The sequence below is a fragment of the Scyliorhinus canicula genome, chromosome 5, assembly GCF_902713615.1.
Source record: "Scyliorhinus canicula chromosome 5, sScyCan1.1, whole genome shotgun sequence".
NCBI classification, from domain to species: Eukaryota; Metazoa; Chordata; class Chondrichthyes; order Carcharhiniformes; family Scyliorhinidae; genus Scyliorhinus; species Scyliorhinus canicula.
This window is the reverse complement of record NC_052150.1, coordinates 74,468,361-74,483,018: the sequence shown is the minus strand read 5'-3', so window position 1 is coordinate 74,483,018 and position 14,658 is coordinate 74,468,361. Positions and strand designations below refer to the sequence as shown.

The window sequence follows — 14,658 nt, the reverse complement described above, 5'->3', positions numbered from 1 at the left end:
TGGGAGGGGATCTGTGAACCAAGGCGGGAAGATGGGCCGAATGGCGCCTTGTTCCACTGACCTCCCTGGAAACCATGCTCCAGCAGTGTGCAGGCCCGCCAGCTGGGGCTGGGGGATTTGGTTATGTGTTGAAGTTGCTCCTTCCCCAGGCGACGGGCGGCACAGCAGCAGATGCCGCTCCCTCCCCGCCGACGGCGCCGCTCATTATTGAGGCTGTGAATCAGACTCATTGTCATGGATTGCCGTCATCCCCCACGGGCCAATGCCATCAGGCCGGGGTGTGTCCTGTTTCCTTGGCACAGGTAGCCGGTGGCCGCATCGTTTCCCTATTCACGGCGCCCATTCTCCCAGTGCATTTTGTTAAAGTCGCTCCACAGACTCGCCCTCCCGATCTCACCATGGAGGTCGATCGGTTGGCCCCCGGCGACCCTTTCTTCTACTACAAACAAACTGAAGGGCACGACGTCCTGCTCCCTACCTTTCAGTCCAGTGAGCAGATAACTCCAATGCAGTTCCCCCAACGCCCCACTGTGTCTACCGTCAGGTGAGAGACAAGTCTGCAGAGTCCACTTGAAATCAATGAGAGGGGGGAAAATGGTGTCAAGAAACATTTTCTTCAAACTAATTACTAGTGTTACAATGGTTATATCTAGAAATGATACCTGTCTAATAACTTGCATTTATATAGCACCTTTCTCATGTCGCAAGGTGCTCCATGAATTGGATTGGATGGGGGTGGGGATTGGAGACAGGAAATCGAGTCCGAAGAGATGGAAAATGACCCAAAGCTTGGTGCAAGAGATGTGTTTGGAAACCCAGATGGATAGGAGAGAATGTGTGGGGAGCGAGTTCCAAAGAGTAGAACTCGGGCGGCGGAAGGATTTGTTACTGAAACTAGAATACTGAGTGGTGAGTTGCATAGGACGACAAGAGTCCAGAGGGTGCAATGGGTAATTGGTTTAAGGATGAAATAGTCTGCAGAGGTATGGTGAGTTGAGGCACTGAATGAATTGTAAATGAGAGTCTAGATTTTAAATGCAATTGTTTGGAGGGGAGGTGGTGGTGAAAAATTAACATGGCATAGTGTGGCAGGTGGAATTTTTACATAGATAACGTACAATGTACAGTGCAGAAACAGGTCATTTGGCCCAACCAGTTCATGCTAGTGTTAATGTTTCATCCAAGTTTCATCCCACCTTTCTCACCAAACTCCATCAGCATAACCCTCTATTTTCTTCCCTGTAGAATTCTCTAGCATCTATACTATTCACCTCAATAACTCCTTGAAGTGGCAAGTTCTATATTCCCATTGTTCTTTGCGGAAAGAGTATTTTCTCAGCTTCCTGTTAATTTTTTTGCTGACCTCTCGTTTGGCACTTCCATAGAATAGAAACATTGGCTGGTGGACCTGCCCACCACTGAAAGGTCAGGGCAACTTCTGGTGGCGGCCATGAGCAGATCGGTGGTGGCGCCTGATTGGAGGCTTCGGGTTTTGCCCTTTCTGCCGGTTAATGAGCACTTTGCTTGTACAAGCACTTTGCTTGTAAGTGGAGGGAGTTAGTGTCTCCTCCAAAATGGAGTGTCGGTGGGCTACAACACCCAGCAAAGTTGAGAAAAGCCTTTGCTCAAGAGGTGGAGGATCCGCGTGGTGCAGCAACTGAAAGAATGACGGAGTTGGGTACATCATCGTTGCCTACACTGCTGCCTGTGGATTGGATTTTATAAAAAGGGAGTTTCAGCATCATCAGCTGGAGGTGCATGGGGACTGGTCCAGGGCGATTGAGGAAGCAGTAGCCCCTCTTTGTGGGACTTTGGAGCTGTTGGAGAAGCACCTGGGATTGCAAGGTGTGACGATCAGAGAGGTGGAAAGGGCGGTGTCGGATCACAGTGACCGGATTGTGTTGGAGGCTGAGGTAGTGATGCTGGGGGAGGCCTGCAAGGTGCTGTGGGTGAAGGTGGACAACAAGGAGAATCAGCGCCAGTTGAGCTTGAGGAGCTGGTTAAAGGGATAGGGAACATGCAGTCGGAGAAGGCGCGGGGCCGGATGGGTTCCCGGTTGAATTTTACAAGGCGTATGCAGACCTGGGCCCCCTGTTGGTTAGGACCTTCAACGAGCTGGTGGGGGGGGGGGGGGGGGGGGAGGAGGGAGAGGGGGAGGGGGGGCTTTGCCCCTGACGATGTCTCGGGCGCTGATCTCCTTGATCCTTAAGCGAGACAAGGATTCCCTGCAGTGTGGATCATACAGGCCGATCTCACTCCTGAATGTGGACGCCAAGCTGTTGGCAAAGATCTTAGCCACGAGGATAGAAGATTGTGTGCCGCAGGTTATCCATGAGGATCAAACGGGGTTTGTGAAGGGGAGGCATCTGAACACTAATATACGGAGGCTCTTGAACGTTATTATGATGCCGGCGGTGGAAGGGGAGGCGGAGATAGTGGTAGCGCTAGATGCGGAGAAGGCTTTTGATAGGGCCGAATGGGGATACTTGTGGGAGGTGCTGGAAATGTTCGGGTTTGGGGAGCGGTTTGTCAGTTGGGTGAGGCTGTTGTATGAGGCCCCGATGGCGAGTGTGACCACGAATAAGAGGAGGTCGGAGTATTTTCGACTATACCGAGGGACGAGGCAGGGGTGTCCCCTGTCCCCCCTACTTTTTGCACTGGCAATTGAACCCCTGGCTATGACGCTGAGGGAGTCGGGGGATTGGAGGGGGCTGGTCCGGGGTGGGGAGGAGCACCGAGTGTCGCTCTATGTGGATGACCTATTGTTGTATGTGGCAGACCCGGTGGGGGGAATGCCGGTGGTGATGGAGATTCTCCGGGAGTTTGGGGATTTCTCAAGGTATAGGCTTAACTTTGGGAAAAGCGAGCTGTTTGTGGTACACCCGGGGGACCAGGAGGGGGGGATTGGGAGGCTCCCACTGAAAAGGGTGGAGAGGAGCTTCAGGTACTTGGGGGTTCAGGTGACCAGGAGCTGGGGGGCCTTGCATAAGCTAAACCTCACAAGGCTAGTGGAGCAAATGGAGGAGGAGTTTAAGAGGTGGGACATGCTGCCACTGTCTTTGGCGGGTAGGGTGCAGTCAGTCAAGATGACGGTGCTCCCGAGGTTTCTGTTCTTGTTCCAGTGCCTCCCCATCCTTATCCCGAAGGCCTTTTTCAGGCGGGTTAACAGGAGCATTACGGGGTTTGTGTGGGCACACGGGACTCCAAGGGTGAGACGGGTGTTCTTGGAGCGGGGCAGGGATGGGGAGGGCTGGCGTTGCCCAACCTCTGTGGGTATTATTGGGCTGCCAACGCAGCGATGGTGCGTAAGTGGGTAATGGACGGGGAGGGGGTGGCATGGAAGAGGCTGGAGATGTCATCCTGTGTGGGTACGAGCCTGGAAGCGCTGGCAACGGCGCCGCTGCCGCTCCCTCCAACGAGGTATACCACAAGCCCGGTGGTGGCAGCTACCCTCAAGATTTGGGGGCAGTGGAGGCGGCACAGGGGGTTAGTGGGGGCCTCGATGGGGTCCCCAATACCGGGGAACCACCGGTTTGTTCCGGGGAGAATTGATGGCGGTTCCTGAGTTGGCACAGGGCAGGTGTCAGGAGGCTGGGGGACCTGTTCATAGACGGGAAGTTTGCGAGCCTGGGTGAGCTGGAAGGGAAGTTCAGGCTCCCCCCGGGGAACATCTTTAGGTACATGCAAGTAAGGGCGTTTATCAGGCGGCAGGTGGCGGGGGTCCCCCTGCTGCCGCCGCGTGGGGTCCAGGACAGGGTGCTCTCAGGGGTATGGGTTGGAGAGGGGAGGATCTCGCAAGTGTACCAGGTGATGCAGGAGGTAGACGAGGCCTCGGTGGAGGAGCTGAAAGATAAATGGGAGAAGGTGCTGGGTGAGGAGATTGAGGAGGGGACGTGGGTGGAAGCCGTAGGAAGGGTGAACTCCTCCTTTTCTTGTGCGAGGCTTTGCCTCATACAGTTTAAGGTGCTGCATAGGGCTCATATGACCGGGACAAGGATGAGCCATTTTTTTGGGACCGAGGACAGGTGTATTAGGTGCTCAGGGAGCCCAGCAAACCATGTCCACATGTTCTGGGCATGCCCAGCGCTGGGGGAATTTTGGAAGGGTGTAGCAAGGACGGTATCGAAGGCGGTAGAATCCAGGGTCAATCCAGGCTGGGGACTCGCAATATTTGGGGTTGCAGTGGAGCCGGGAGTGCAGGAGGCGAAAGAGGCCGGTGTTCTGGCCTTTGCGTTCCTAGTAGCCCGGCGGAGGATTCTTCTTCAGTGGAAGGATGCGAGGCCCCCCAAGCGTGGAGGCCTGGGTCAACGATATGGCGGGGTTTATTAAATTGGAGAGGGTGAAATTTGCCCTAAGGGGGTCAGTGCAGGGGTTTTGCAGGAGATGGCAACCATTCCTCGACCTCCTGGCAGAACGGTAAAAACAAAAGGGCAGCAGCAGCAACCCGGGGGGGGGGAGGGGGGTTGTCTCTTTGTTTTTGTTTTGGGTTGAATATCTGTTTTTTGCCAATGACGGGCGTTAATTTATTGTTCCTCTTTTGTATTTAAGGGGGGGAGCGGGTCTGTTTTTTTTTGTTCTTAGAATTTTCTGTTATTGTTTTCTTTTTTGTGAAAATGTGAAAATTTGAATAAAATTATTTTTAAAAAAAACAAGGAGAATCAGTCCAGCCGGCAGAATATACAAATTGCACGGCTACTGGAGGGGGCGGAGGGAACAAATGCCTTGGACTATGTATGAAAATATTCGCAAAGGTGTTCAAGGTGGGGGTCTTCGAAAAGGCCTCGGAGGTGGATCGTGCCCACCGGTCATTATGACAGAGGCCGAGAGCTGGGGAGCCGCTGTGGGCGGTGATCATCCAGAACTTCCAGGGGAAGGAGAGGGTTCTGAGGTGGGAGAAGTCAACACGAGACTGTAGCTGGGAGGGGAATCAGATCCAGATTTACCAGGACTTTGGGGCTGACCTGGCCGAAAGGCTGGCGGTTTTAACAAGGCCACGGCAGAGCTCTTTTGGAGCAAGGTCCGGTTAGTGGTGTTGTACCAGGTCAAACTCTGGGTGATTTTCACAGACAAAAAACATTGGCCGGGATTCTCCGACCCCCGGGCCGGAGAATCGCCGCCAGCCAGTCGGGGGCCGTTGAAAGAGGCCCCCGCGACGATTCTCCGCGGTTGACCGGCTTGGTTCCCGCCAGCGTGGTTTTTGTATGGTTCCACCCAGCGGGTGCTCGGCATCACGGCTGTGGTGGTGTCCTGGTGGGGGGTGGGGAGTGGGGCGATCAGTCTCCGGGGGGGGGCCTCCACGACGGCCAGGCCCGCGATCAGGGGCCACCGATCGGCGGGCGCGTGTGACCTGTGGGGTGCCGACCTTCTTCCGCACCGTTCCGCTGTGTGGGTCCGCCATGTCGCGTGGGGCCGACGCCGCAGCTGGCCGCTGTGTGCATGCGCGGACCTGTGGCCGGATGTGCAGGGCCCCGTATCGGCAGCAGGAACTGCGCGGCGCATGCTGGGGCCTTGTGAGCCCCCTTAAAAACGGAAAATCACCCAGGACAGAAAAAAGTCTGGAGTGATTCGGCAGGTGTGGGGAGATAGCCCCATTATTTTACGATGCCGGATGAGGCAAATTACTTTGTCAAGGAACATGGGTTGGGAGAGGGATAATGGCGGGAACTTTTCTTTTTTTGTTCGATATGCGTATTTAAGTTTTGTAATTGTTATGTTGTTTTTTGCACATGTTGATCTTGCTTTTGTTTTGGTCGATGTTGCGAATATGGGTCTCTTTCGCCTGCTCAAGCGAAGGGAGGACAGGTTCTGGTCGGGGGTGGGGGAGGGCCTGGGTAGCAGCTTTTCAAAGATGTGAGTGGGAGAAGCCGAGTGGGGGAAGAGATGGTTTGGGTGGGGTACTTTGTGTAGATCTCCAGGTGCAAGTTGCCATTCCAGCAGTAAATGCTAGTAAACGTGAGCTGTGTGGGGGAGAGGGCTCTGGGGGGGGTAACCTGGGGGAGGGGGGGAGGAGTGGTGATGTTAGGGGGATGGTTTGAGGGGGAGAGGGGGAGGTGCTTGGGGAGGGGGGAGGGAAATGTGCTGATGACGCAGGCGATTTATTTTTTTGGCTGGGTTCAGGAGAGCGTGGAGGCGTGGCAATTTTGGGCAGGCCCAGACTAGAGAGGAGCTTGGTGATTGAGCGAGATCTGAGTTAGGCGGGGATGGCAGACCTAATAGCGGGATTGGGGGTGGGGGGGTTTCAGAAACCCCAATGAGGATAATAACATTGAACATGCAAGGGCTGAACGGTAGGATTGAATTGTCCTGGGTGTTTGCGCACTTAAATGCGATGATGTGGTCTACCTTCAGCGGACACACCTACGGGTAAAGGACCAGATGAGGTTAAGAAAGGGATGGGTGGGGCAGATATTCCACTCAGGTTTTGACTCCAAGAGGGGTTGCAATCCTGTTCAGTGAAAGGGTGGTATGTATGATGGCTGGGGAGGTGCGGGACCTGGGAGGTAGGTTTGTGATGGTGAGTGTAGTATTGGCGGGGGCACCGGTTGTTTTAGTAAATGTCTATGCATCCAACTGGGACTACATGGACTTTGTCAAGAAGATGTTAGCATCCATCCTGGTCTTGGATTCACATCAGCCCCAAGTCAATGACCGTGTCAGGTATGGTGAAGGAGCTGGGTGTATTTATGGACCAAATGGGTGGGGTGGGGCGGGGTATGGACCCGTGGTGGTTTAGGCATCTGGGAGAGAGGGAGGTTTCCTTCTCCCATGTACATTGGGTATACTCCCATATTGATGTTTTTGTGGTGGGGAAGTTGGTATTCTCGGAGATTATGGGAGTGCAATATGCAGCGACCCCACTATGGACGTGGCGTTGGAAATGGGCTGGGCTTAGAGACGCAGGTGGAGGCTTCATTCAGCATTCCTGACAGACGGGAAATTCTGTGAGAAGATGGGCTTGGTGATAAAGAACAATGTGGAGCTTAATCCGAATGCAGAGGTTTCTCCCGCCACGTTTTGGGAGGCATTGAAGGCGATGGTCCAGGGGGAATGTTATATCTTACAAGGCCCACAAGGATGAAGTTGAGAGGATGGAGTGACAGGTTGGTGGATGCCATTGTAAAAGTGGATTGATGGTACTTGCTGGCTCCAACTAGAGGAGCTGTTGGCTGAGCGAAAGAAACCACAGGGGGACTTTGTCGACAGGGAAGGCGGTGGGTCAGATTTGTCATTCGAGGATGGTGCTTTATGAACATGGGGAGAAGGCTAGTCGGCTGCTCACCCATCAGCTGAGGCAACAGACGGCTTACACGCGAGATTGCGCAGGTGAGGGAGGAGGGTTGGTGACGATGCCAGAAATTTTTTTTTTTTTAATGTTTTTTATTGGATTGGATTTTTGCACAGTGTATATTTTGCCGTTATTTACACAGGATATGATATATCTATATATATATATATGTAAGTAGGCATCCGTTCGTGCCGGCGAGGCACGTCCAGAGGGCAATCCTCGAGTGGGTTTGGTGTCAGTGTTGCCCTTCGCTTCTCCCTGTTGGATTTCGCCGCCGTTGTCTTCTCGTACATGCTGCCGCTTCATCCGGCACTCCCAGCCTCCGCCTGTGTTCTCCTTTTTCTCTGTTCCTGTGGATGGCAGATTGGTTAATGTTTCCCTGCCTCCCCCCCCCCCCCCCCCCAACCTCCCTGGCTCTCCTCTATTGTTCCCTGTCTCTTCCCTATCCCCCCACCCCCCTCCTGTTCTATCTCCCCCTCATGCTTCGGCTGCTTTCCCCTGGTTCCTGGCTACCTGGCTAGCGATTTAATTTTCTCCATTTGGAGGGTTTCTGAGAGGTCGGACACCCAGTCTACAGCTCTGGGTGGTGCTGCTGACCGCCATCCGAACAGGATTCTATGGCGGGCAATCAGGGAGGCAAAGGCAAGGGCGTCTGCCCTCCTCCCCAGAAATAGATATGCTGGTCTGAAACCCTGAAGACCGCCACTTTTGGGCATGGCTCCACCCTCACCCCCACCACTTTGGACATAGCCTCGAAGAAGGCTGTCCAGTATTTCACAGGTCTGGGGCAGGTCCAGAACATGTGGGCGTGGTTGGCCGGGCCTCCTTGGCACCATTCACATCTGTCCTCCACCTCCGGGAAGGACCTACTCATACGGGTTCTTGTTAAGTGGACTCTATGTACCACTTTTAGTTGCATCAGACTGAGTCTTGTGCAGTTGGAGGTGGAGTTGACCCCATGCAGTGCTTCGCTCCAGAGTCCTGGATCCCCTGGTCCTCTTCCCATTTCTTTATTGTTGCGTCCAGTACGATGTCGGCCCCTTCTACCAGTCGGTCTTACATGTCGCTACAGTTTCCTCTCTCTAATATGCTTGCGTCCAGTAACTCTGCCAGTAGTGTCTGTCATGGCGGTTGTGGGTAAGTCCTTGTCTCCTTTCATATGAAGTTTCTGAGCTGCAGGTACCTTAGCTCGTTCCCCCGGCCAGCTGGAATTTCTCCGTCAGTTTGTCCAGTGTCGCAACCCTGCCATTGGTGTACAGGTCCCTGACTGTCAGTGTCCCCATGTCTTGTCTCCACCTTTTGAAGGTGGCATCAGTCAGTGCTGGTGGGAACTCAATGCCGGAAAAATTAATGAGGCATTCAAACCCCAACCGGCCAAACCACCCCTTCCTTCCTGCGAACCCTGGGGGGAGGACACAGATAGGGGACATTTCTTTGATGGGTTGGTGTTCCTGGAGGTGCAGGGGTGGAAGGGACAGGGATTGGAGGTGCTGTTGGGGTTGCAGGAGATAATGGATTGTGTCAGGTGACTTTCCAGGAGAATTTTATAAGCAGTTTTTGGCGGAGTTGGCACCCCATCACCTGGGAGTGTTTCATGAATCGCTGGCACGAGGTTTGGGGGGGGGGGGGGGTAGTTGCCAGTCACAGCATCGATTCTTTGATCTCAAAGCAGGATAAGGACCACACAGCGCGAGGGTCTTATAGTCCCATTTCCTTGTTAATACTGATGTGAAGTTGCTGGCTAAGGTGTTGGCGAGGCGGTTGGAGGGGTTTGTGTAAGAGGTGGTCTCGGAGGATCAGACGGGGAATGTTATATCTTACAAGGCCCACTAGGATGACGTTGAGAGGGGCGGCAGTTCTCAAGCAACATCAGGAGACTGTTGAATGTGGTACTGACTCCGTCAATGGGGCAAAGTGCTGGACCTTATTGTATCAATGGACGCGGAGAAGGCTTTTGACCAGGTAGAATCTCTTTGAGATCTTGGGTTTGGGCTGAACTTAATTTCATGGTGTGGTTGTTGTAATTTGACCCTATGGAAAGTGTGAGGACGAATACGGTGAATTTGGGATATTTTAGGCTGCATACGGGCACAAGACCAGGATGCCCACTGTAAGCAAAGTACTGTACACATCCCTGTCAGCATCAACGGGGCCGAGGTGGAGATGGTTAGTGTCATAATATAGACCAGTGTATCATGGTGCAGACACAGACACTGATGGACATAAATAGGACCAATCAACATGTATAAACACCGCAGCTAATCACCAGTTAGAACACACTCACTATAAAGACAGAGGGCATCAGTTTTCCCGCTCATTCGGGATGAAGCCTTTCAGAAGCACAAGAGCTTATAGTTTACAGCACAGATTCTCACCATGTGCTGAGTGATTCGACTGGTTAGGACAGGCACAAGTCTTTAGTTAATCTAACATCGTGTAAACCACAGTAATAGTATGTTCAGCAGTTTATAGTTTAATAAAATAGTGTTGTACTATTTTAAGTGTTGGTGTCCAGTATGTGTTTCACCGATCCAGAGCACCCAACACATCAGTTAGAAGTTCCAAATTCCTAGGGGTGCACATCTCCAAAAATCTGTCCTGGTCCACCCACTTCGCGCTATCACCAAGAAAACACAACAGCGCCTATACTTTCTCAGGAAACTAAGGAAATTCGGCATGTCCACATTAACCCTTACCAACTTTTACAGATGCACCACAGAAATCATCCTATCGGGCTGCATCACAGCCTGGATGGCAACTGCTCAGCCCAAGGCTGCAAGGCTGCAAGAAACTTCAGAGAGTCGTGAATACCACCCAGTCCATCAGACAAACCTGCCTCCCATCCATTGACTCCATCGACACCTCTCGCTGCCTGGGGAAAGCGGGCAGCATAATCAAGGATCCCTCCCACCCGGCTTACTCACTCTTCCAACTTCTTCCATCGGGCAGAAGTCTGAGACCACGCACGAACAGACTCGAACAGCTTCTTCCCCGCTGTTACCAGATTCCTAAATGACCCTCTTATAGACTGACCTCATTAACACTACACCCTGTATGCTTCATCCGATGCCGGTGCTTATGTAGTTACATTGTATATCTTGTGTTGCCCTATTATGTATTTTCTTTTATTCCCTTTTCTTCCCATGTACTTAATGATCAGTTGAGCTGCTCGCAGAAAAATACTTTTCACAAAAATACTTTACCTCGGTACACATGACAATAAACAAATCCAATCCAATCCCTGCTTTTGTTTGCATTGGCTATTGAGCCTTTAGCGATTGCACTTCTGACGGTCAAGAGAGTGGAAGCGCATTGAAAGAAGAGGTAGGGAGCACAGGTAATTGTACGCCGATGATTTGTTGCTATATGTTTTGAATCAGTTGGATTGTATGGGGAAAAAAGTGAACCCACTAGGGAAGTTTTGTGCCTTTTCTGGATACAAACTGAAGTGAACTCTCAGGAGAGGAGTGCGAATTTGGGTGCCTTGCCATTTAAGCTGGCCAAAATAAGGTTTCAGTATCTGGGTTTTCGGGTAGCCCATGACTGGGCCACGATGCATAAGTGGAAATTGGCCAGTTTGGTAGAGGGGTTTAAAAGGGATTTGAAGAGATGGGATTCCCAGCTGCTGTCCTTGGCAGAACAGGGGGTAGGGGGAGGGGAATATGGGTTGGGGGGGGGGGGTGTACAGGCCTGAAAAATAAACATTTTGCGAGGTTTTTATTTGTTTTCCAGTCCCTTCTGATATTCCTTTCAAAGGCATTCTTCGGGAGGGTGGATAAATTAGGTTTGGAATTTGTATGGGCAGGTAAGAGGCCTATGATCAGGCAGGCTTATTTAGAGAGAGCACAATGGGTGGGTGGGTTAGTGCTCCCAAACCTGCGCTACTACTATTGGGTGGCAAATGTGGAGAAGGTGAGACACTGGTGGGGAGAGGGGGGGGATCAGAATGAGTGCAGTTGGAGGAGGCCTCCTGTGTGGTGGTGTGCTCAAGGGCCCTGGCATTGGTCCCCCTCCTGTTCTCCCCGGGCAGGTACACCAGTAATCCCGTCGTGGTATCATTACCTCAAGATATGGAAGCAGCTGAGGTGGCACTTTGGTGACGGGGTATGTTAGTATTGGCCACAATATGTCGGAATCATCAGTTTTTGCCATTAGGGATACAGGAGCTGGCATAGGGAAAAGGTAGAGTAGGTAAGTGGCCTGTTTGTAGAGGAATGTTCGCGAGGCTAGAGGAGTTGCAGGGGACGTTCCAGTTGCAGAGGGGGAGTGAATTCAGTACATGCAGGTCCGGGATTTTGTTCAAAAGGAGCTTCCCTCGTTCCCTCAACTGCCAAAGAATACGCAATTGGATAAATTGCTAACCCAGGATGAGCAGTGGGAAGGGAGAATTCCAGACATTAAGTGGATGTTGGAAATGGAGAAGGCCCCAGTGGATGAAATAAGATGGAAATGGGAGGAGGAATTGGAGATAGAGCTTGAAGGGTGGGGGGGGAGGTGCCTGGAGTGAAATTTTTCACCAGATAAATTCGACTTTGTCCTGTGCCAGAATGAGCCTTGTACAGTTTAAGGTGGTGCACAAGCCCTATATGACTCAGGCTCGTATGAGTGGGTTTTTCGAGGTTGAGGACGTAGACAAGTGGTGCGAGAGGGGGGCCTGTGAATCATGTGCATATGTTTTGGGTGTGCCCGAAGTTGAGGGGACTCTTGGCATCGATTTCCGAGACCCTGTCAGAAATTGTGGGGGTGAAGATGACGCCGTGCCATTTAGAACATAGAACAGTACAGCACAGATGTTGTGCCGAGCCATGACCACCCTACTCAAACCCACGTATCCACCCTATACCCGTAACCCAACGACCCCCCCCCCCCCCTCCCCCCCCCTCCCCTTAACCTTACTTTTTAGGACACTGGTGTTCAGTGTTTTGGATCTGCCAGAGCTGATAGAGGGGAAGGGGGCCGATGTCGTGGCCTTAGCCTCCCTGATTGTCCAGTGGCGAGTCTTACTGGGTTGGAGGTCGGCCACGCCAAGTTATCAGCGTCATATGGGGATTTGGCGGAATTTGTACAATTGGAGAAGATTAAGTTCGCTCTGTGGGTCAGAAAAGGGGTTCTACTTAAGATGAAGGTGAAGGCTCTTTTTGTTTATATTTGAGGATCTATTTGCCGCCAGCGGGTAGAGTGGGTGTGGGACAAAGGGGGGGGGGGGGGGGGGGGGTTCAGAAAGAATGAAAAGATTAGAATTGGAAGATAAAGAAAGATGGAAAGAAATGGAAATGCATAAGCTCAAGCTTAAATTTCAAAGCGGGAAAGGAATCAGACAGCATTAGCTGGCTGGAAAAAAGCTTATGGTACGTAGCAGAAGAGCAGCTAGTGGCTCAGATGATGAACTTTGGTGTAGCAAAGAGTCTGTACTTCGTGCCTCAATTACAGAAGATGGGGCTGAAAATATTTCACCTCATTTGAAAAAATAGCTGCGAAGCTGGATAGGCCGAAAGACGCTTGGACCTTAATGCTACAAAGTGTCCTGATAGGTACAGCTGTGAATGTGTACGCTAATCTGTCAGAAAAGCAATCTGCAGACTGTGAAGTGGCAACTGTCAATGCTTAAGAACTTGTCCCTGAAGTTTATCGATGAAAATTTAGGACTACAACAAAAAAGCCAGATCAGATATTTGTTGAATTCACATGGGAAAAGGAAATGCTGTGGGATCTGATTAGTAAGTTTGCAGATGGCACAAAAGTTAGTGGAATTGCGGATAGCGATGAGGACTATCAGAGGATATAGCAGGATTTAGATCGTTTGGAGACTTGGGCGGAGAGATGGAGTTTAATCGGGACAAATGTGAGGTAACGCATTTTGGAAGGTCTAATGCAGGTAGGGAATATACAGTGAATGGTAGAACTCTCAAGAGTATTGAAAGTCAGAGAGATCTCGGCGTACAGGTCCACAGGTCACTGAAAGATGCAACGCAGGTGGAGAAGGTAGTCAAGAAGGCATACGGCATGCTTGCCTTCATTGACCGGGGCATTGAGTATAAGAATTGGCGAGTCATATTGCAGCTGTATAGAACCTTAGTTAGGCCACACTTGGAGTATAGTGTTCAATTTTGGTCGCCACACTACCAGAAGGAAGTGGAGGCTTTAGAGAGGGTGCAGAAGGGATGTTGCCTGGTATGGAGGGCATTAGCTATGAGGAGCGGTTGAATAAACTTGGTTTGTTCTCACTGGAATGACGGAGGTTGAGGGGCGACCTGATAGAGGTCTACAAAATTATGAGGGGCATAGACAGAGTGGATAGTCAGAGACTTTTCCCCAGGGTAGAGGGATCAATTACTAGGGGGCATAGGTTTAAGGTGCGAGGGGCAAGGTTTAGAGTAGATATACGAGGCAAGTTTTTTACACAGAGGTTAGTGGGTGCCTGGAACTCGCTGCCGGAGGAGGTGGTGGAAGCAGGGACGATAGTGACATTTAAGGGGCATCTTGACAAATACATGAATGGGAATAGAGGGATACGGACCCAGGAAGTGTAGAAGATTGTAGTGTCGTCGGGCAGCATGGTCGGCATGGGCTTGGAGGGCTGAAGGGCCTGTTCCTGTGCTGTACTTTTCTTTGTTCTTTGTCCTAAAGTTGGAACAGATTTTGATTAACCCGAGAGAAATTATGATTATGGAAGAATCCAGAAGTAGCATTCCAGAAACAATTGAGACTTATTTAGATGAGCGACAAGAATCAAAGATCCGAGAAGTGACAGTTTTGGCTGATATCCATGATATTCCACAGAGGCTGTTCCATGTGGGGAACAGGAAAATTGGAGGAACAGGAAGTCTGATGTTGGAAAACGTACTAGTTTGAGGGAACAGACAGGAGAACCACAAAATAATAAAGGGAAATAGCCTGGAATGAAAATAAATGTGTATGTTTCCATTGTAATAAAACAAAACATAATAAAACTAATTTCTGGAAAGTAATTGGGAGACCTATTGCAGCAATAGAAATGCAAAAACAATCTAAAACAAACCAATTTAGGGAAGGGAACAATTGACAAAATAGTAGCCATAGTGAATGTGCAATGTGAAGGCTCGGAATTTATCAAACCAGGTAGAGATAATCCTTCAGACTGGTTAAGTAAATTCAGGAAAAAAAAATGGAAGGGTTTAACAATTTTATTTATAGAGGAAAGGTATTCTCTCTTTCTTCTAATCAAGGAGGTGAACCAATAAAGATATTGAGAGACATTGGAGCCAGTCAGTCATTTATGTCGGCTGATAATATAATTTGTCTTCCAGAGGGGTTAGTGAAGGAAAAAATACTATTTGGAGGTATCTATGAATTTTATAGACCAGCTCCATTGTACAGAGTTGGATTAAAGAGTG

General features: G+C 50.8%; 1 protein-coding gene across 1 annotated transcript in view; it reads left to right on the top strand.

Annotated features, from left to right (window-relative positions):
• Window positions 1-242: 242 nt before the first annotated feature.
• The window catches only part of LOC119965615 (uncharacterized protein C7orf31), a 99,014-nt gene continuing 84,598 nt past the window's right edge, over window positions 243-14,658 (top strand). The window contains exon 1 of the mRNA XM_038796399.1: window positions 243-544. Coding sequence (XP_038652327.1) covers window positions 399-544 — 146 coding nt within the window. The 5' untranslated portion in view covers window positions 243-398. The remainder of the gene's footprint in view (window positions 545-14,658) is intronic.